This window comes from Camelina sativa, chromosome 14 (assembly GCF_030686135.1).
Source record: "Camelina sativa cultivar CO46 ecotype springtype chromosome 14, ASM3068613v1".
NCBI lineage: Eukaryota > Viridiplantae > Streptophyta > Magnoliopsida > Brassicales > Brassicaceae > Camelina > Camelina sativa.
In genome coordinates, this window is record NC_141893.1 from 13,909,044 (window position 1) to 13,930,955 (window position 21,912).

The 21,912-nt window shown below is 39.6% G+C and overlaps 5 protein-coding genes across 5 annotated transcripts; 2 read left to right on the forward strand and 3 right to left on the reverse strand.

Moving 5' to 3' along the window:
• Positions 1-1,667: 1,667 nt before the first annotated feature.
• On the forward strand, positions 1,668-5,798 carry LOC104741577 (carbamoyl phosphate synthase arginine-specific large chain, chloroplastic). Its single transcript, XM_010462463.3, has 3 exons — positions 1,668-3,223; positions 3,372-4,064; positions 4,151-5,798. The coding sequence occupies exons 1-3, from the start codon at positions 1,844-1,846 to the stop codon at positions 5,672-5,674; spliced, it is 3,597 nt and encodes a 1,198-aa protein (XP_010460765.1). The 5' UTR covers positions 1,668-1,843; the 3' UTR covers positions 5,675-5,798.
• A 172-nt stretch (positions 5,799-5,970) lies between these two features.
• LOC104741579 (chlorophyll a-b binding protein 2, chloroplastic) lies at positions 5,971-6,991 on the reverse strand. Its single transcript, XM_010462466.2, has one exon. The coding sequence runs from the start codon at positions 6,945-6,947 to the stop codon at positions 6,144-6,146; it is 804 nt and encodes a 267-aa protein (XP_010460768.2). The 5' UTR covers positions 6,948-6,991; the 3' UTR covers positions 5,971-6,143.
• A 2,071-nt stretch (positions 6,992-9,062) lies between these two features.
• LOC104741578 (chlorophyll a-b binding protein 2, chloroplastic) lies at positions 9,063-10,179 on the reverse strand. Its single transcript, XM_087484366.1, has one exon. The coding sequence runs from the start codon at positions 10,036-10,038 to the stop codon at positions 9,235-9,237; it is 804 nt and encodes a 267-aa protein (XP_087340492.1). The 5' UTR covers positions 10,039-10,179; the 3' UTR covers positions 9,063-9,234.
• Positions 10,180-11,622: 1,443 nt separating this feature from the next.
• On the forward strand, positions 11,623-12,622 carry LOC104741580 (chlorophyll a-b binding protein 1, chloroplastic). Its single transcript, XM_010462467.3, has one exon. The coding sequence runs from the start codon at positions 11,685-11,687 to the stop codon at positions 12,486-12,488; it is 804 nt and encodes a 267-aa protein (XP_010460769.2). The 5' UTR covers positions 11,623-11,684; the 3' UTR covers positions 12,489-12,622.
• An 88-nt stretch (positions 12,623-12,710) lies between these two features.
• Positions 12,711-20,373, reverse strand: LOC104741582 (DNA-directed RNA polymerase I subunit 2). Its single transcript, XM_010462468.2, has 27 exons — positions 19,472-20,373; positions 19,281-19,366; positions 19,056-19,175; positions 18,881-18,957; positions 18,727-18,790; positions 18,512-18,582; positions 18,315-18,392; positions 18,180-18,225; positions 17,813-17,993; positions 17,683-17,735; positions 17,372-17,445; positions 17,163-17,280; positions 16,882-16,975; positions 16,617-16,732; positions 16,365-16,492; positions 16,186-16,265; positions 15,686-15,927; positions 15,442-15,597; positions 15,194-15,358; positions 15,041-15,115; positions 14,818-14,921; positions 14,652-14,727; positions 14,344-14,472; positions 14,137-14,277; positions 13,849-14,061; positions 13,450-13,704; positions 12,711-13,354 (listed from the first exon to the last, which is right to left on the reverse strand). The coding sequence occupies exons 1-27, from the start codon at positions 19,650-19,652 to the stop codon at positions 12,905-12,907; spliced, it is 3,573 nt and encodes a 1,190-aa protein (XP_010460770.2). The 5' UTR covers positions 19,653-20,373; the 3' UTR covers positions 12,711-12,904.
• Positions 20,374-21,912: the final 1,539 nt, after the last annotated feature.

The following is a 21,912-nucleotide window of genomic DNA, read 5'->3' on the forward strand; positions in this document are numbered from 1 at the left end:
TATTATTATATATGAAATTTTTGGTGATTTTAGGATATTTGGAACAATAATCCCTACCCATCGTACAAAGAAAAGGAGCAGAGGAGTTTAACGACAAAGAGAACTAACTCATAAAAACACTAAAACCAAAAAAAACAGAGACTATCAACAATAGAATCTCAAACAACTCATAAAGGCACAGAAACGGTTGATAAAAGAAGAAAACAAAAGTTGATCACTATAGTTAAAAGTAAATAATCTAGATTCACTTCTTCACCATCTCGTTCACCTCTCTTCCACGCCTCCAAGGCATTCCAACTTCGCCTGGTTGTTTCCCTTTTCTCGAAGTCTCCATTGATTCGTCACCGACTCATAAATGCATGGTAACACGAGTCGAAACCCATGTCGGGTTCTGTTATGGGTATAGAAAATGGGAATGAGATGATTTAAATAATGTTTAGGACCGGTTCAGGAATTTAACATGTTAGCCATGCTCCATGTAGTGGGTTCGAGTGCTACATTCTTAGATTGCAAGTTTGCAACTAAGATTTAATTACCTACCTCGTCCCAAACCTTCCAAAGGATAATGGGACGAGTCTTACCTTTTTAATTTGAAGTCTTCTTTTAATTCTTTAAGAGACCCAAACGTAATAATACAATACGTATAAACCTTTTGTGATTCTCGCACTTTCCGTGTTGATTTTAAATTTATTAAGATCAACATGCAAAATTATACCATGAGTTTCGGTTTTAAAGAAATTATGCATTGCATATATATATAAGGAAAAAAAGTATATTACTCTAAAATTCTAACAAAAAAAAATGTAAATAAATGAAACTATACGCTACTTACACATCTTTTCTTTTCTAACATTTATGTATACATTTTTAACACAAATAGAGATTTTGGCCGAAAATGAATAAACTATTGATAGAAGATTGACAAGTGGTCTGGGCATGAAAGTGAAACAAACAAAAAATACAAAAGAAAACAAACAAACAAAAACGAAACAAAAATCTTCAGCTGACCCTAAGCTTGGAATATATGCTTGTTTGGAGTATATATTCGCATTGGCTATTCAGTATGAGAAATATGAACTTGTAAAAAGACTTCACAAATAAGAAACAGGGAAGTTAAAAGTTGCACAGAGAAAAAGGTTGTTACTACTTGCTAGTATTTTCTCAAACCGATAAAAATAGTTGTTGATTTTTTTGGATTTTTACGCGAAGAAAATTACACAGTAGTAAACACACAAAAACTGTACCTTAAACGAGGTTTAATACTTTAATCTGCTGCATAGTCATTAGTCAACATAATAAGAGTTGATTTTAGCTACTACTAAAATCACTCATTAATAATTATTTCTGTGTATCTATTTTTTTTTAACCCATTTTTTGGTCAATTCTTTTTTTTTAAATAAGTGGTTATTAATTCATTTCAGAATTTGTTAATTTTTATATCTAAACTATATTATATTTAGATAAAGGAAATAAGCTATAATAATGTTAATGTTACAAAAAAAAATATTTTAAAAACAAATAACAATCACATTTGTTCTTTACAAAAGTTTATAAGAAACGAGGAAAACAGACTAAACAGTGATCGATGTACATCGTCACAATGTGTCATTTACAGTTGTCATTGATCATATATTTTACGTTATTATGATTTTCCCAAAAATATAATTGGTCCTTTGTTGAAAACGTGGATAATACCGAATAAAAAAACCGACAAAATAAAATTAAACCGGAATAATCCAAATTCCGCCGAGAAAACCCTAAAACCCCTCTCTCTCTCTCTCTCTCCCACACAGTTACAGAGCCGACACAGACGAACTCAGAAGAGAAGGAGAAGAAGCAAAAAATGAGTAACCATTGCTTAGAACTCTCTTCCTCCATTTTCGCTTCTTCCAAATCTCATCATCGTTTCTCTCCTTCCAAGCTCTCCAATCCCACCTTCTTCTCTCGTTCCACCAACAATTACAGAGCAAAATCCAAACTTGCCTCTTCTTCTTCTTCTTCTTCTTCTTCTTCTTCTTCTTCTTTCTCCACTTTTCTCCCATGTCTCAACCGAAGAAATGGCTCCGCTACACGTGTTCTCAAACCCGTCTCAGAGCTCGCCGACACCACCACCACCACCACCACCACCAAGGCCTTTTCTCCGGAGGTAGTCGGGAAAAGAACCGATCTGAAGAAGATTATGATTCTCGGCGCTGGTCCGATTGTGATTGGGCAAGCTTGCGAGTTTGATTACTCTGGTACTCAAGCTTGTAAAGCCCTAAGAGAAGAAGGTTACGAGGTGATTCTCATCAATTCGAATCCGGCTACTATCATGACCGACCCGGAAACTGCTAACCGGACTTATATCGCTCCGATGACTCCTGAGCTCGTTGAGCAGGTTATTGAGAAAGAGAGGCCTGACGCTTTGTTACCCACCATGGGTGGTCAGACCGCGTTGAACCTTGCTGTTGCTCTCGCTGAGAGTGGTGCTCTCGAGAGATACGGTGTTGAGTTGATTGGTGCTAAGCTTGGTGCCATTCAGAAAGCTGAGGATCGTGATTTGTTTAAGCAGGCTATGAAGAACATTGGCTTAAAGACTCCACCTTCAGGGATTGGTAACACTCTTGATGAGTGTTTCGACATTGCTCAGAGGATTGGTGAGTTCCCTTTGATTATCCGTCCTGCCTTTACTTTAGGTGGTACTGGCGGTGGGATTGCGTATAACAAAGAGGAGTTTGAGTCTATTTGTAAAGCCGGTTTGGCTGCGAGTGTGACTAGTCAGGTTCTTGTTGAGAAGTCGTTGTTGGGTTGGAAAGAGTATGAGCTTGAGGTGATGAGAGACTTAGCTGACAATGTTGTCATTATCTGTTCCATTGAGAACATTGATCCTATGGGTGTGCATACGGGTGATTCCATTACTGTGGCGCCTGCACAGACGCTAACGGATAGAGAGTACCAGCGGCTTAGGGATTACTCCATTGCGATTATACGGGAGATTGGTGTTGAGTGTGGTGGATCTAATGTACAGTTTGCTGTTAACCCGGCTGATGGTGAAGTTATGATCATAGAGATGAACCCTAGGGTCTCGAGATCTTCTGCTCTTGCTTCCAAGGCTACAGGGTTTCCCATTGCTAAAATGGCGGCCAAGTTGTCTGTTGGTTATACCTTGGATCAGATTCCTAATGATATCACCAGGAAAACACCGGCTAGCTTCGAGCCCTCCATCGATTATGTCGTGACTAAGGTTTGTTCATTCTTTCGTGTGCATACTTTTGGCTTTTCTTGTGTTGCGAAATGAGATGCTCTTGACTTTGAAGACATATATATCCACTTGAGGATATACAAACTTCATGCATTTTTTGCTTAATCATATATATTTCTTTATCATGCAGATTCCTAGATTCGCATTTGAAAAGTTTCCAGGATCTAAGCCCTTGCTAACGACCCAGATGAAGTCTGTTGGGGAATCTATGGCACTCGGCCGCACATTCCAAGAATCTTTCCAGAAAGCTCTGAGGTCTCTGGAGTGTGGATTCTCAGGTTGGGGTTGTGCAAAAATCAAAGAGCTAGACTGGGACTGGGATCAGCTTAAATACAGCCTTAGAGTCCCAAATCCGGACAGGATCCATGCGATATATGCTGCCATGAAGAAGGGTATGAAAATTGATGAAATCCACGAGTTGAGCATGGTAGACAAGTGGTTCCTAACCCAGCTTAAAGAGCTCGTGGACGTGGAACAGTATCTTATGTGCGGATCATTGTCAGAGATTACAAAAGAAGACCTTTACGAAGTCAAAAAGCGGGGATTTAGTGACAAGCAAATCGCTTTTGCTACAAAGACAACTGAGGAAGAAGTCCGTACCAAGCGGATTTCTCTAGGAGTTGTTCCATCTTACAAGCGAGTGGATACATGTGCAGCAGAGTTTGAGGCGCATACACCATACATGTACTCTTCATATGATTTTGAATGTGAATCAGCTCCAAACAACAAGAAGAAGGTTTTGATTTTGGGTGGAGGGCCAAACCGTATTGGTCAAGGGATTGAATTTGATTACTGTTGTTGCCACACATCTTTCGCCTTACAGGTCTGTCCCTAGGCAATCTAAGCGTCTCTCCCAAAGCCAGTTAACATTGTTTCGCTAAATTACTTATCTACTATTTAAATTTGCAGGATGCTGGATATGAGACCATAATGTTGAACTCAAATCCTGAAACCGTATCCACAGATTATGATACAAGCGATAGGCTCTACTTTGAACCTCTCACAATTGAGGATGTTCTCAATGTTATCGACCTTGAGAAACCTGATGGAATCATTGTGCAATTCGGTGGTCAAACTCCTCTGAAACTTGCTCTCCCGATCAAACATTATTTGGATAAGCACATGCCCATGAGCTTGAGCGGAGCGGGACCTGTTCGCATCTGGGGTACATCACCTGACTCCATTGATGCTGCTGAAGACAGAGAGAGGTTCAATGCAATTCTCGACGAGCTGAAGATTGAGCAGCCCAAGGGAGGCATTGCAAAGAGCGAAGCTGATGCATTAGCCATAGCGAAGGAGGTAGGCTACCCAGTTGTGGTAAGACCTTCTTATGTTCTAGGTGGGCGGGCAATGGAGATAGTTTATGATGACAGTAGACTAATAACCTACTTGGAAAATGCGGTTGAAGTTGACCCAGAGAGACCTGTTTTGGTAGATAAATATCTCTCAGATGCCATTGAGATCGACGTTGATACCCTTACTGATTCCTATGGAAATGTGGTAATTGGTGGAATAATGGAGCATATCGAACAAGCTGGTGTGCATTCTGGTGACTCGGCTTGTATGCTTCCAACACAAACCATCCCATCTTCTTGTTTGGAAACTATCCGTACATGGACCACTAAGCTGGCGAAGAAGCTAAATGTATGTGGGCTGATGAACTGTCAGTACGCAATCACAACATCTGGGGATGTTTTCTTGCTTGAAGCCAATCCCAGAGCTTCCCGTACTGTCCCTTTTGTCTCAAAAGCTATTGGACACCCTCTTGCCAAGTATGCAGCGCTGGTCATGTCGGGCAAATCTCTGAAAGATCTAAACTTTGAAAAAGAAGTCATCCCTAAACACATCTCTGTAAAAGAAGCTGTTTTCCCGTTTGAGAAGTTCCAAGGATGTGATGTGATACTTGGGCCAGAGATGAGAAGCACAGGAGAAGTGATGAGTATCAGTTCTGAATTCTCTAGCGCGTTTGCAATGGCTCAGATCGCTGCAGGTCAAAAGTTACCTTTAACCGGCACAGTCTTCCTCAGCTTAAACGATATGACCAAATCACACCTAGAGAAAATCGCGGTGTCCTTCCTCGAGCTCGGGTTCAAGATCATTGCCACCTCGGGAACAGCTCATTTCCTGGAACTGAAAGGCATTCCCGTGGAGAAAGTGCTGAAGTTGCATGAAGGAAGACCACATGCTGCTGATATGGTGGCTAATGGTCAGATCCATTTGATGTTGATCACAAGCTCGGGAGATGCTCTAGATCAGAAAGATGGGAGAGAGCTCAGACAAATGGCTCTAGCCTACAAGGTCCCTGTTATAACCACGGTGGCTGGAGCATTAGCCACTGCTGAGGGAATCAAGAGCTTGAAATCAAGTGCCATTAAAATGACCGCTCTTCAGGACTTCTTTGAGGTTAAGGATGTATCTTCTTTGCTCGTCTGAGTTAGTTTTTAATTTACATGTTTGATCGTTTGTGTGGAACTTTTACGATGTCGACTAAATTTCAACGGATTTTGTTTACCACAAGCATTTCTATGAATAATCCTCAAAGGTCCCATTTTCGAAATGCAACATACATTTTATTTTATCAGTAAGTCGTTGTTTGTATCAGAATATCAGATCATGTAGCCATTATGGCTTAGACTTGTGTCATGTTTATGTAATCAAATTGCGCAATTGTAGAATCGAGGAACATAGATCCATTTCAGTTTTTGAGTTACCATATTACGAGACGAGTATGAGAGAAAAATGAGTTATTTGATTAATGACAAATCATACGAAGTCTTTGCAAATTTACATCTGAAAGTCTCAAACCATCGACCACAAACACAAACCTTCTCTTTCTCCTCCTGTCTCTCACTCGAATTCAAAAGACTGAAAAAATGCAAATTACAAACTGATAAAACTTGGTTCACTTCCCGGGAACAAAGTTGGTGGCGAAGGCCCATGCGTTGTTGTTGACTGGATCGGCCAAATGGTCAGCAAGGTTCTCTATCGGTCCCTTACCAGTGACAATGGCTTGAACGAAGAATCCAAACATAGAGAACATAGCCAATCTTCCGTTCTTGAGCTCTTTCACCTTCAACTCAGCGAAGGCCTCTGGGTCGGTAGCCAAACCCAATGGGTCGAAGCTGCCTCCGGGGTAAAGCAAGTCCTCGGCTTCTCCCAAGGGACCATCTCCTGCGACTCTGTAGCCTTCAACGGCTCCCATCAAGATCACTTGAGTGGCCCAAATCGCCAAAATGCTTTGAGCGTGGACCAAGCTAGGGTTTCCCAAGTAATCGAGTCCTCCATCGCTGAAGATTTGTGAACCGGCCTTGAACCAAACCGCCTCTCCGAACTTGACTCCGTTCCTGGCCAAAAGCTCAGGGAAGACGCAGCCAAGGGCTCCGAGCATGGCCCACCTGCTGTGGATAACTTCTAGCTCACGGTTCCTTGCGAATGTCTCGGGGTCAGCAGAGAGTCCGGCGGTGTCCCATCCGTAGTCTCCGGGGAACTCTCCGGTAAGGTAGCTTGGTGATTCGCCGGAGAATGGGCCCAAGTACTTGACTCGGTCGGATCCGTACCATGGGCTGCCTGATGGTCCCTTTGGCTTGGCAACAGTCTTCCTCATTGTCACACGGCCGCTTCCGAGGACTTCTGATGCTGCCGGGGAAAGGTTCACAGCCTTTCCGGCGAAGGCAGGGGAGGACAGAGCCATTGTTGAGGCAGCCATTGAAATGTTTTTGGTTTTTTTTTTTTTTTTTTTGTGACTAACTTGTGAGTGAGAGTGATTGAAAAGGGTTAACTAGGTTTGGATTATATAGGGATATTGTGAGTAACGTTTGTTATCTCTGAAGTAATCTATCTCTCTTTACTCATTGGGTTTTTAGATTTTGGTTTTATCGTTTATTAGCCTCACGTGGCAATCTCTAGCCCACGAGCTTCTGCTTTGATTTTTTCATTCCAGCCAAATCATTTTGAGACCACAAGTTGTAACTGTAGTCTGTAGTAAGTCTTTGGAATTGGCTTAAAAAGAAATAACTACTTTGTGTGATGTTTTACTCTTTAAATGAAAGTAACTTTTTGAAGATATTAATGATCAAAAAGATCATAGGAAAGTAACATCATAAGAATGTATATGATGCTTTGATGATTCATGACTATAAGTCTATAAATAATTTCAATAGTAAGTCCAAATCCACAGTCACTACCAATTCATATTTATACGTCAACATCGTTACTTTATCCACTAACCTGATAAATTTGATACATAATCTACTTAATTTTGGTTTTGAAAGGTAAAAAAAAAATCAAAATGCAAAGACTAAAAAACATTGATTATTTGAATATTTAGCAAAAAGATAAAAACTATCTAATAATCATTTATTCAAAAACAAGGAAAAACTTTTAGACAATATGGGCATGTTCACCATCATCTGTTTAGACAATATGTAGCTTATAAAATTTCTTAACCATCATTCCAGTTATCTATGTTGTTAACTTGAACAACCTTTTAAAATATTATTTATGATCTATCTTTCTAATACATAGTAAAACTCAGAAAATTTAGAGATGAAAAAAAACACAACACAAAAATTTATTTGAGGTTTTATTTGCCACAACCCAAGTCCTCAATCACTTTGATAGAAAACGGTTTACACTCGTGTAGCTTAATGATAGAAAACAGAAATTCGTGATCATGTATTGGACAATATTGTAGCGTGACCAATGAACTTGGTCCACACAGAGGATCTCGCGGAAGGCAATCTCTCCAATTAGTCCATCGTACGAGCTTCACAATCAACCAAACACGGAAGGAACTAACACATGCATGATGCACATAGACAACATGTGATGAGACACATCACACACACCTTCCGATAAATAAATACTTAAAACATCATTAAGTTAACATATGGCATATTGTAGGAGGGGTTGCAGCGCCATATCTATTCCATATGTATTTCATGTGAGAAACCGACATATTGATAAACTTGATCGCTTAGCCCACCATATTATTTGGTCACTGTTATCCGAGCATATCAATCTAAACACCATTTTTAGAGGGTATATGAGCTTTTTCTCTTCTAGAGATAAAAAAACGTACGTGCATTACTTACTAAGAAACTAATACTAGAAAAGAAAAACAATAAACTTAAACATCTTCATATGTACCATCTCATGTATGTTATACTAAGCTATCTAACATTTTTCTTTAAATGATTTGAACATCAAAAGGGTTTCCGAAAGGCACCCCCTAGTCCCTAGTAACGGATGCTCGATTCTTACACACGGATAATAGAATTATATAATATCTTTTACCGGATTTGAAGATCACGAGTACCTTTTCTTAGATAGGTCGAATACGGATAACATGTCAAATACGAGAAAAGGTATTAGTGCCTACTCGTTGGTACTCTGAGTGGTCACAACTGTTTTTTCCGTTTGGAAAGTTCTTCACAGTTATCCATCGCTATTTCTAAAAAGATTAAACCATAATTTTGCCGACCAAAAAAATTTCAAAAACAGTTTAGCAATTAAACGAATAACATATTTCCCGTAGTTGATTTCTATCTTTCTACAAACTAAAAACATATACACCAAAAAAAAAAAACATTATATATTCTCCAAATATAAACTGGTTTCAATTCTGTCGTCAATTCGATCTTATTTTGTGAAGAGATGATATAAATTATGTGACATAATTTATGTCGAAGGAATATCAAAAGATTGGCTCGTTCAGAAAATACGAATCACTGCACATTTTCTATAGGCATGAATAACAGAATCTTTGTACATATTGCAGAGCCAATAAAAGTATTTTTTTTGAGTTATTGCAAAACAAGTATGAGAGAAAAATGAGTTATTTGATTAATGACAAATCATACGAAGTCTTTGCAATTTTACATCTGAAAGTCTCAAATCATCCACCACATACACAAACCTTCTCTTTCTCCTCTCGTCTCTCACTCGAATTCAAAAGACTGAAAAAAGCAAATTACAAACTGATAAAACTCCGCTCACTTTCCGGGAACAAAGTTGGTGGCGAAGGCCCATGCGTTGTTGTTGACTGGATCGGCCAAATGGTCAGCAAGGTTCTCTATCGGTCCCTTACCAGTTACAATGGCTTGAACGAAGAATCCAAACATGGAGAACATAGCCAATCTTCCGTTCTTGAGCTCCTTCACCTTCAACTCAGCGAAGGCCTCTGGGTCGGTAGCCAAACCCAATGGGTCGAAGCTGCCACCAGGGTAAAGCAAGTCCTCGGCCTCTCCCAATGGACCATCTCCAGCGACTCTGTAGCCTTCAACGGCTCCCATCAAGATCACTTGAGTGGCCCAAATCGCCAAAATGCTTTGAGCGTGGACCAAGCTAGGGTTTCCCAAGTAATCGAGTCCTCCATCGCTGAAGATTTGTGAACCGGCCTTGAACCAAACGGCCTCTCCAAACTTGACTCCGTTCCTGGCCAAAAGCTCAGGGAAGACGCAGCCAAGGGCTCCGAGCATGGCCCACCTGCTGTGGATAACTTCTAGCTCACGGTTCCTTGCAAATGTCTCGGGGTCAGCGGAAAGACCAGCTGTGTCCCATCCGTAGTCTCCGGGGAACTCTCCAGTGAGGTAGCTCGGTGACTCGCCGGAGAATGGACCCAAGTACTTGACTCGGTCGGATCCGTACCATGGGCTGCCTGATGGACCCTTTGGCTTGGCAACTGTCTTCCTCATTGTCACACGGCCGCTTCCGAGGACTTCTGATGCCGCCGGGGAAAGGTTCACAGCCTTTCCGGCGAAGGCAGGGGAGGAGAGAGCCATTGTTGAGGCGGCCATTGAAATGTTTTTGGTTTTTTTTTTAGTGACTAACTTGTGAGTGAGAGTGATTGAAAAGGGTTAGCTAGGTTTGGATTAAATAGCGATATTGTGAGTAACGTTTGTTATCTCTGAAGTAATCTTTATCCCTTCAGTCATTGGGTTTGTGAGATTTTTGTTTTATCGTTTATTACTCTTACGTGGCAATCTCTAGTCCACCAGCTTTTACTTTTGATTTTTTCGTTGCAGCCAAAGCATTTTTGTGACCACAAGTTATGAGCCGTCGTATACTTTAACGGTTACACCTCGTGACTTTGCTTTGCATAAGAACTTAAATTTTTGTGAATTTAGGTCCTGACAAGAGTTTAATACTTTAACGGTTACACCTCGTGATTTTTGTGAACTATCAAACAGTATTTTGGGACTGAAAGCACTCTCTAATATACATATTACATATCATATTTTGATCATGACTATCAACACTAAGAATCATTCCAGAAGAATTCTACTCTCTAAGTTTTGAGTGAGAGCTGATAACACTAATTAATACGCTGTGCATGCATTCTTTTATATGCTTCAAATTGAAAATTTTGACCCATGACCAAGAAAATTTCAAGTGAGAAAGATTGTAGAATCCTTTGAAAGCTTTTCTAATCCTTTGACCTTATATTGTAGCCGTTGTTGGGTCTATCTACAGTATCAGTCGTCTATCAGATGGACTGTTACGTTGGCTTATTGTGGCCGTTGTTATAGCCGTTCGAAGAAGATTCTTAGGGAGATGCTAACTTGTGGCTATGAGTCTATGAACTTGACTCGTGGAGTTGTCTTGTGACCATGACCATCACCATGATCTGGTGGATTCCACTTTTGTCCTGACATTAGTACATCAGACATTATTATCAGTCGCTAATAAAATTACAGGTCATTATTTTCCTACTTCTTGTGATATATACTATGGTCAATACAGGGTTTTAGGAGGTTATATATAATTTGTTATGTTTTTGAGGTTAAGTTTGATTACATTTCTGCATTTTAAATAATTGTCCCCATTACTTTTTTATATAAATTTGATAACCTATTTCCAACACTTGTAATCGTTTTATCTACTTTGTTTTAATTGTCTATATGACTATCAGACTATATATCTAATGAATTGTTATTATTTGTTTTTTTAACTTTATAAGAACACATTTAGGAAAAAGAGCATATACATAGAAAAGTTTCACCAGCTGTCAAAAAGGTTCAATAAAATGTAAAATGTAATTTTTTATTTTGGTCAACAATATAAAATGTAATTATGAGAGATTTGTTTGTTTGATAGTCTCAGGATTTCAAAAGGATAGAGAGATCAAGTCTTATACGTGTCACGTCATGAGTGGGTGTTTCATCATCCTTGAAACGCACCAAGATATCTTAAGACACAAATCAACTGCGAATCTGCGAAGTGCGTGCTATTCACCACGTAAGCAAACAAAAAATCTAAAGTCTCAAAAATAGTTGTGACCAGCCAATAGAAACTCTAGAGATTGATATTACAAGATAAGACGTTCTTTAGATTTTTATATTATATATACCTGAAAACTCCATCGATCCCAAACCACCCATTTCTTGGCCTACAACAACAACTCTTAAACGTTTTTTTTACTTTGTGCAACACTTCAACCGCAATGGCCGCCTCAACAATGGCTCTCTCCTCCCCTGCCTTCGCCGGTAAGGCTGTCAAGCTTTCCCCAGCGGCATCAGAAGTCCTCGGAAGCGGCCGTGTGACAATGAGGAAGACTGTTGCCAAGCCAAAGGGACCATCAGGCAGCCCATGGTACGGATCTGACCGAGTCAAGTACTTGGGCCCATTCTCCGGCGAATCACCAAGCTACCTTACCGGAGAGTTCCCCGGAGACTACGGATGGGACACCGCCGGACTCTCTGCTGACCCCGAGACATTCGCAAGGAACCGTGAGCTAGAAGTTATCCACAGCAGGTGGGCCATGCTCGGAGCCCTTGGCTGCGTCTTCCCTGAGCTTTTGGCCAGGAACGGAGTCAAGTTCGGAGAGGCCGTTTGGTTCAAGGCCGGCTCACAAATCTTCAGCGATGGAGGTCTCGATTACTTGGGAAACCCTAGCTTGGTCCACGCTCAGAGCATTTTGGCGATCTGGGCCACTCAAGTGATCTTGATGGGAGCCGTTGAAGGCTACAGAGTTGCAGGAGATGGTCCACTTGGTGAGGCCGAGGACTTGCTTTACCCCGGAGGCAGCTTCGACCCATTGGGTTTGGCTACCGACCCAGAGGCCTTCGCTGAGTTGAAGGTTAAGGAGCTCAAGAACGGAAGATTGGCTATGTTCTCTATGTTTGGATTCTTCGTTCAAGCCATTGTCACTGGTAAGGGACCGATAGAGAACCTTGCTGACCATTTGGCTGATCCAGTCAACAACAACGCATGGGCCTTCGCCACCAACTTTGTTCCCGGAAAGTGAGCGGAGTTTTATCTGTAATTTGTTTCAGTCTTTGCTTCGTGTGTGAGAGGAGAAAGAGAGGTTGTTTTAGATGTAAAATTTGCAAAGACTTTTGTATGATTTGTCATTAATCAAATAACTCTGCTTTTCTCTCATACTTATCTCTTCAAATACAATGATAATATTATAAAATTAGGTTTGCTGAATTGCAGCAATCACAATTGAGCAACTTAGTTGAACATGTCACCAATCAAGTTAATGGTATTGTAGAATCAAACGCATTGGTTTTATCCATACAAGTCATCATACACAGATGTTTAAGACAATCACTTTGATTCAAAATAGGTAACGTTTTCCACTAGGGAAGATACTAACGAAGCAAAACCAAAAATGATTTAAGAATATTATTCTACACACTAGTACATTGCGAGATCTAATTATTTTTCTTCCTCTGGTATTAAATCTTCATCGGTTGCTCCTTCTCTCTCGCTCAACTGAAGAGTCATCTTAATATTCATTGAAGCCAACTCTGCAGCCAAGTATCTGAACACATATGGCATTGCAACTGTCTCCATGCCTTTACTTGTCTTACAGGAATGGCAAGTTACCTTCTTTGGAGTTCTACCAGGAGGTAACTTTCCAGCAACTTGAATTAGCTTCTTCTGTTGAACGTTCACAATAGACGAAGTGAGCAAGCTTCCACACAGTGAACATACATCTGCAATGTGGTGATCTGAAGAAGTGTGAAGCCTGTCGTGTAATAGATAGGAAGCTCCATGAGCAAGTAGTGAGTCTCTTTCCATTTCACCAAACCGAATCCCTCCACCTCGTTTCCTTCCCTTGATTGGCTGATGAGTTAGTTGATCCACTTGTCCAGTGGACCTAACCTGCAAGCCAGAATATTATGATTCAGACGAAGATGAGAGAAGTGCAAGTTGGAGACGATATGATAAAAGAGATGAAACCAGAGGGGTTGCAAAACCTGGAATTTGTCTGAGACCATGTGACGCAATCTTTGGTAGTAAACAGGGCCCATAAATATATCACACTCCAGTTCTACTCCTAAAAGTCCACTATATAATTTCTCAGTCCCATAGAAGTTGAACCCTTTCTCCGTTAACATGGAACCGAGATCATCAACAAGCAAACTGGACTTGCTCTCCTTATCTCCATTTGTTTTTTTCATTGCATTACGAAACGGCGTTGCATCTACAAATTTTCCATGCAAACTACCTCCCTGCAAAAGCCGAGGATATAAGCATTATATATACTTCACTTACCAGCAAAATAAAATGGGAAGTTGGTTAAACGACACACAAACATAATATGCACAGCAACAGCGTCAATGGAACCCAAGAATCAGACAAATTTCTAAGGATACCTTAGCAGCAATAGATTCCAAAAGCATAGCAATTGTCATTCTTGATGGGAAAGCATGAGGGTTAATGATCAGATCTGGACGCATTCCAGTAACTCCATTAAACGGCATATCAACATCAGGCCACAATTGGGAACAAACACCCTTTTGCCCATGTCTACTACTGAACTTGTCTCCAATTATGGGGTTTCTTGCATGCCGGAAACGAATATTCGCCTGCCAAGAAACTCGAAAATTAGATTTAAAACAAATCGTAATCAGTCTAAACGATAGTTGGGAGTTAACTCTCACCTTTTGAGGATGTTTCTTGCTTTTCATGTCAACAGAGACAAAGTCAACTATGACAGGGTCGGTACCTTTTCGCCTCGTGGTCCTTATTCTGCTAGTTACCTCATCATAGACACTATAATACGGCTCATCTGGATATATTTTCTGCGTTACACCCAACAAATTAGTGACAAGGAAACCAAATAATTAACCTATAGAAGCATTATTTACCTGCCCAACATATGGTAACCCATCAGCATCGATACTAGAATGAACTGATTTGTCAGCATGACTCCTCCTAAAACTTTTATGACCACTATCATATCGGCTATTCTGATCTGATAGATCAATAGTTTCTGTCTGCACGAGCATATAACAAGAGTTAGAAATTCAATAAGAAGATTAAATTTCTGAAATATGTACTAAATTGCTTGCTGCAACTACAAGACTATTATTCTCTGGGGTTCATATAAAAATGAGTGCAGGGGATATTAAAGTTCAGGACTCTTAATCAAAAAAATGAGAATGGGAACTCGAACCTGGTATATTTGCCCATGGCACATTCCCCGCTCCACAGATGATTTGTTCAAAATCATAGCATCTTCCATATCAAATCTGTGAGACAGATAGGTGGAAAAAGGGATAAGAGAACAGTAATGCAAAAAGCTTATTGTCAAGCTCTTATATGCAAAAGAAGTTTCTTACCCTGTATGAGCGAGGACAGCAACAATTGCATTAGTCCCTGTAGGATTCTCATCAATACTGTAAGTGGTGTATGTTTTGGTACGCACAACAGGGGATTGAGGAGTCTGTAGAGAACAAAAGAATTTAGTAAGACATGGGACCAAAACAGACAGAATGTTAAAATGAAAATTGTACCATGTACTTTTAGATCTCTAAAAAATAAGCTAATAAAATCAGAATTGACCTGCAAATGGTAAATCTTCTGGTCGGCACGAAATTGGAGAGCTTGAGTAGAATATGCCATGGTTTGTTTCGCCATCTGTACAAGGTAAAATTTTGAGAACAACGTCCAGTAGAAAAATCATATAAAACTTGAATCAAATTTTCTAGTTAATACCTGACACTGATACATGTTACGCGGACTTTGGTTATGATCTGACCAAGGTGTAAGATTAGCAACCACACTTATCATCCCAGTTGGATGAATTTCTTCGTGAGTTGCTGAGCAAGAGTTATTCCTTCCTCCATTTCCTCCATCAGGACAGCTTATTTCCATATAAACCTGGTATGGTAGAAATAATTTTTTTTTAATTTGATTGTACAGAGAAAGGTGGATATGATAAACATATTCTTAGGATCTGCTACCTGTTCGAACGGTCCAATAAGTTCAATATTTTCAGAAGGTATAGATATATTTTTAACAGGCCTAATAAATCTTGCAGGACATGATGCCAAATACAATCCAGGATAAGATCCACCCATGCTTGTAGGTACATATCCCACTTCGAGGTCTTCAGGAATCTGTAGAGTAGCATTCACATATATAATTATCTTCGAATGAAATAATTTACGGTCAAACAAATACTGATAAGAAGTGAATATGCCTTACCACTGAAGGAGCCTCCACTTTCAGTCTCCGCAAATAGGAGACAACGTCCGTGACTACGTTAGAAGATAGCGTGCCTACAACTTGACCATCTAAAAGAACATGAATGACTTCTGGTGGTGCCGCTCGTACTAGCTTTGGCAATGAAGGTACCATACCCACCCCAACAAGAACCTCAACAACTGACTTTCTTATTTTCAGAAAATCCCGGATGTTTCCTTTGGAATCGAACTGAGAAGTGATTCCTGAACACACCATAATCAATCAGAACACAACAAGTAAAGTTGTACTACTAGAGAAAAGTGACATTTTCTGGTATGACGAGGGAACACAATCTTATTTTGTAACAAAATGACCAAGTCTAAAAATTTATATGTAAAAGACACTCTAACTAAACAAACATGATTCTATGTAAACTCCAACTTGGTTTAGTGACATGTCAAGTTTGGAGAATAGTGAATATCACAAAATGATGCGTGAAGAAGGGAGCTTGAGAAACTCACGGCTAATACGAGTCATATGATTCAGTAATCCACAAGGTTCCCCATCAGGAGTGTGAACAGGGCAAAGAAACCCCCAAGATCTACAAGATAACAATGAAACAGGAAAAATGTGAAGAATACTATTTTGGGACCGCATCATCACATCTAGAGTTTGATGGGTACAAAGTGAAAGAACCTACTCAGGAAGCAGCTTCCTCACAGTTGTTGTACGAAGTCCAGCAAAAGAAGCACCTCGATGAACCGCCCGGAAAAATGAAAGGAAACGGAGAAAGTTCAATCTCTCAGCCTGAACAGTGTAACCTGCTCTCTGGTAAAGAATTGAGAATATATATGTTAGTACTGTTCTATCGAACGAACTACATCATACTCAATGGAGATTAGCTATATAAGAAAAAAGCTTCTCAAGCAAGTGATCAACTAAAAGTGCTTACCTGCTGTAAATCCAAACCAGACTGGGTATTCATTCTTCCTGTCTTCAACAATGTTTCAATTGACGTACCAATACTCCTGGGAGGATTTTTGTTAATAACCTTCTTGACATCAGCAACTGCATTCAGTTAAGGAGTCATCACCAAGCACAAGACATATTTGTGGAAGAGAACAAACAAATGAAAACAAATGAGTTTCATAGTTTCAACTTTCAAGGAATGCAGAGGATAGAGCAATACAAAGGGAAAACAGTAAAAGAGGACTTACGGCTTTCAAAGGAAAATTTTGATTTCGAACTCTTGTTATGCAACTCATCTTTAAGAAGACTTTTGCACTTCCGCAGCCAATCTTCAAGTTTTTCCTAGATGACCAATGCATGTGACGTCAGTTTAATGAAGGAAAACCTTTGTCTAGTAAGCACAACACTTCATGGTTATGCAAAACAGAATTGTAGATTTTCAGAAACATTTGATAATGACAAAATCAAATGCTCTTATATAATGAGCCTCGACATACATGTTTCTACCATATGGAAAATTATTGTATACCTTAAGGTAAATAGTTATAAGGTGACCTGGGACCAAAATTTCCTGATTTTGCAAAGAATCCGGATTGTCAGGTAAAGAAGTCTGATCCACCAAAGAATAGAGCTTCTGAATTATGAAGCTGCAAAGCCAAAAAAAAGAATGTTGACCACAACCACACCAAAAAGGAAACTCAACGTGAGAGCCATCAAGAAGCAAAAGTAAGAAATTACATGAGCAAATTGAACTTGTCGTCATCATTGTCAAGATGAACAAATATAAAATCCCTGAGCACAGCTTCAGCAACCTAAATATGTAAGAATGAAGCGGGAAAAGTAATTAGAAAGGACTTACTGCAGTTGTAAAAATTTGTTTACGAAATTAATCAGGAAATCCAAGAAGCTAACAGCCCAATCTCAAAGAAGTTAGTTTTTTACTTATCATTGTTTAGAAAGCCTACTGCAAAGAAACCTTTTTTGCAAACAAAACCTCTATTGTAGTAATGAACCAATAAAGGAGGTTAAGAATGATCAAGAAAACTTACAGTAGGATATTTTTCTTTTTCTAACCCATCAAGAACAGGTTGAAAATGTTCTCCTGTTGGTTTTAGAAGTAAAAGATTAGCTTACTAGTTTTGAGATAAGCATAAATAAACACTGAGACAGTTAGATCACCTAAGTGCTTCCGGCACTGTTCCCGGGTAAAAAGACCCAAGTCTCGCACTTCATCAAGAATAATTTTGGCTCTCTCACGAACGAGTTGGGTTCCAATAGCTCCATCGCCTCTTCCATAATTCTCATTGTAGCAACAGTTCAGGCATTTATATATTTCCTCATCGTTGGTTTCAATGAGAGCCTAGGAATATATAAGGACAGATAGGAATAAATGGAGGACTGAATGATAATATAAAATAAGAAAATTTACTAACAGAAAACACATGCATCCAGAACCATCAAATGTAAGAATATACTAAAAAACTTCTCCTTAAATTAAGTTTTGTTCTCATGATATAGGAGAAAGATACATTAGAGTCACTAATACCTTGAGAACAAGACCGACAGGAAGCAAATATTCCCTTCCTCCTATCCTGTGTCCATAAGAAGATAAGTTTAACATGTAGCTCAAATTGCAGGTAATGTCTTCCATATTCCAAATGTCAAGTTAACTAAAACTAACCAAAATCCAACTCTGGCACTTCCATTGCGAAGATAATACAGTTTAACAGTGACAGATGACTGGTCGTCCCTAACACACCTATGAATTAAGAAGAAGAAAACCGCATGAACAACTCTATATGATATATCGCTACTTTAGGTGAAGATTGGCATTATTATTATATGAAAGATCATAACAAAGAGATAAAATTCACATACCTAATGGCAACTGCCTTGTCACTGTATCCTTCCCGACGATCACGGAATGAGTTTCGGATCATACTTGTTGGCTATTATAAGAGAATCTTAGTCAGATAAATTATGAGAGACAAGATACAAGTAACTTCATAGGACTACATTATTATACCCATAAACTTTATAAGCAAAACACTATACTCATAAACTTAAGTCAGTTAAAAGCCGAAGTGGCTTACATGGTTTCGCTTAGGTGCAATAACACATCGGAAAACTCTCTCGATCCCATTCAAAACAAAGTACCTATTTCAAGAAAAGCTAAATTTATTATCACAATCGACTTATAGAAAGAAAGATATATCATGAACGCATAAGAGGTGGAAGAACGTTTACCCTCCCATTTCAGAAGTTGACTCTTTACACTTTAACAGTTTCCGGCAATCAGCACCTCTTAAGCTGCAAAGCTTTGACTGCAATAACAAAATACGAAGATCAATTTCCATTAGCTTCATCAATAAAGACTTGCAATCATAATAAAGCAAAGTAAAGAAGAGAACAGAGCACCAACCATAAGCATAATGGGAAATTGCCCAAAATCAAATTTGTCTCTGACAACAACTTCATCATTATACTTAAAGCAAACATCAGCCATAAACGTTCCTGTATACGAAATCTTCGCCTGCCTAGCCTGTTTATTCAAGAAACCAAGAAACACACAAAAAAAGGTATTAACATAACCAAAAAGTAGAAACCTTTAACAAGTCAGATACAAGTTCAAAAACAAACACTTCACCTCAAAGGGAAACAAAGACTCTTTCCTTGATGTTGAACTGGAACTCTCCTTCTGAGGAGCGAATACTACAGGATTCTCTAACCAAAGTATCATACTTGTCAAGGGAATCACATTCACAAACACTAAATTCAACATTATATTAGCACAAAGCAAAAGATACTAACACCAATGTTAAATTAAAAAAAGGATATTGCTCAAGTTGTTGTCGGAGTCTGAATCGTAGACAGTAACCGGTTTGATTCGATTGAACATAACATCGAGACCTTTATCTGTCATGTAATCGAACGACTCTATATGATGTGTGACGAGATTGTGAAGCTCCCTGAAGTCTTCGACATTAGGAACCGTCGAGTCTTTCGCGTTCACAACCATGGTGACTAGGGTTTGCTCTCAAAACAGGGCTGGTTTTGACTCTGAGGTTGAGGTTGCTGGAAATTAGGGTTTCGCCGTCACGATGATGATCAAGACAACGGAAACTTAAGAATTGAATCACAAAGAAGCTTTGTGATGGAGGAAACGATGAGAAGTTTGAGACCGTCGGCGGCGCGAGAAAAAAAAGGACAAGGGTTTTGGGTTTAACTGGTGCCTTAAATTTTATGTTTATTGCAGATAATACCCTTTATCTTTTTATATGTTATATTATTAACCACTAACTTTTTAAACCAATGCTGTAAATAATTCGATCAATTGGGAAGGAAGTGATTTGTTACAGATTTTACCATTTTTCCTTCTTTTTTTTTGGGTGAAATTTGTAATGGAACTTAACTGTTTGGCGAATTTTAAGACTTTGATTTTTCTAATCCTCATCAAAACAATGTTAGTCAAGTTTGTCGGGGACGTTGTGTTTATTGTATGAGCTAGTGTGATTAGGCAGGTGCGGTTGGGAGGATTGTTCCTAGACAAACGAAATTGGTGCAAGAGATGAACGAATTAAGAGAAACACTTTCTACTTAAGATCGAATGTTTCTTTCCACCGTGAGGTGTATGTAGTGTTTGAGGGTTACAGTTGTGGTCACTCGATGTTCAATCTGTGAAAAATAGAGAAACAAAAGAATTTACTGAATAATACTTTTCTTATTAAATTTCTTCTCTCAACCTACAATGAACCCATAGGGCTTACATATATAGAACCAAGAGAACATTCTAGAATACTACAAGAGTATAGGATCAGCTGCCACTTGTCTAACATCTAGCCACACACCTCATTCAAGATTCCATTGAACCGATTAGCTAATACTATGGGTGAGCAGCTAGTTGGAGTAGCCGTCGTCATGCTCGGCATCGGCTGTGAGATTGTCGGCCTATGTTCCGGGGAAGGACACTGTAACGGAGAAGGACCACTTTGATTTCGATGCAGAGAAGGACCACACTTATATTGAGGAGATAACGACTTGTGATCAGATGGGCTTTGAGAAGGATTTGCAGGTTGGGCATGTGGCCTTATACTTTCATGCCCCCTCAAACTGAGTATGGGAGAAACTTGAACATTCAGTTTGTGACGTAGAGCTTGGAAGGGACGACGAGCCAGAGAATTAGTAAACGTATCAGCAAGCTGTTGCTCAGCAGGAATGTGTTGAACTTCCAACACACCAAGCGCAACACGTTCGCGAACATAATGATAATCCACATCAAAGTGTTTAGAACGATTGTGAAGAACCAGATTGGCAGTAAGGTAAACCGCAGAGAGATTGTAACACCGGAGAACAGCAGGATGAGACTGTGAGATTCCCAAATCACGAAGAACAGAGGAAATCCAGGTTAACTCAGAAGCAGTAGAGGCAAGTGCTCGATATTCAGCCTCAGTAGAGGACCGGGACACCGTCGGTTGACGTTTAGCAGACCAAGAAACAACATTTGAGCCTAGCAAGACACAGATGCCAGAAGTGGAACGACGTGTGTCCTTGCATCCTGCATAGTCACTGTCACTATAGGAGACAAGGTAGAGGTTTGTGTGTCTGGAAATATGCAGACCCATCGCAGAGGTACCACGAAGATACCGAAGAATGCGTTTGAGAAGACCAAAATCAGATACCGTGGGAGAGTGCATCCATTGACAGACGAAGTTAACGGCAAATTGGATATCAGGACTCGTGATGGTCAAGTATTGGAGTTTCCTAGCAAGACTGCGAAAATAGGATGGCTCAGAAAACAATCGAGTATCACGAAAAACATGATCAAGACGTTGCGGCAATGGAGTGTGACAAGAATTGCAGGTGGACATATTGGCATGATGAAGGATCTCTTCAGTGTATTTGGTCTGATGGAGGAACAAGCCTTGAGGATAAGACTATGCTTGGATCCCAAGGAAGTAATGCAGGTTCCCTAAATCTTTCATTGCAAAGCGGGAAATGAGCTCAGCAATGAGAGATTTAAACAGAGTAGGGTTGGATCCAGTGAGCAAAATGTCATCAACATATAGTAAAAGGACCATAGTGTTACCATTACGATGATAAGTAAACAGAGAATGATCATCTCTACTACATATGAAACCGAACTCCAAGAGATAATTGCTGAACTTGTCATACCAGGCACATGGAGCTTGCTTCAAGCCATATAAGGCCTTTTTCAAAGAGCAGACATGATTGGGATAAGCAGCATCTTCGAACCCCGGTGGCTGAATCATATAGACTTG

Coding starts and splice junctions, on each gene's coding strand:
- LOC104741580 (XM_010462467.3), top strand. CDS start 11,685: ATGGCCGCCTCAACAATGGCTCTCTCCTCCCCTGCCTTCGCCGGTAAG.
- LOC104741578 (XM_087484366.1), bottom strand. CDS start 10,038: ATGGCCGCCTCAACAATGGCTCTCTCCTCCCCTGCCTTCGCCGGAAAG.
- LOC104741579 (XM_010462466.2), bottom strand. CDS start 6,947: ATGGCTGCCTCAACAATGGCTCTGTCCTCCCCTGCCTTCGCCGGAAAG.
- LOC104741582 (XM_010462468.2), bottom strand. CDS start 19,652: ATGGTTGTGAACGCGAAAGACTCGACGGTTCCTAATGTCGAAGACTTC. Junction 15,928..16,185: donor TCATATGACTCGTATTAGCC/GTGAGTTTCTCA, acceptor TGGTGTGTTCAG/GAATCACTTCTCAGTTCGAT. Junction 14,278..14,343: donor GGTTACCATATGTTGGGCAG/GTAAATAATGCT, acceptor GGTGTAACGCAG/AAAATATATCCAGATGAGCC.
- LOC104741577 (XM_010462463.3), top strand. CDS start 1,844: ATGAGTAACCATTGCTTAGAACTCTCTTCCTCCATTTTCGCTTCTTCC. Junction 3,224..3,371: donor TCGATTATGTCGTGACTAAG/GTTTGTTCATTC, acceptor TTTATCATGCAG/ATTCCTAGATTCGCATTTGA. Junction 4,065..4,150: donor ACACATCTTTCGCCTTACAG/GTCTGTCCCTAG, acceptor TTAAATTTGCAG/GATGCTGGATATGAGACCAT.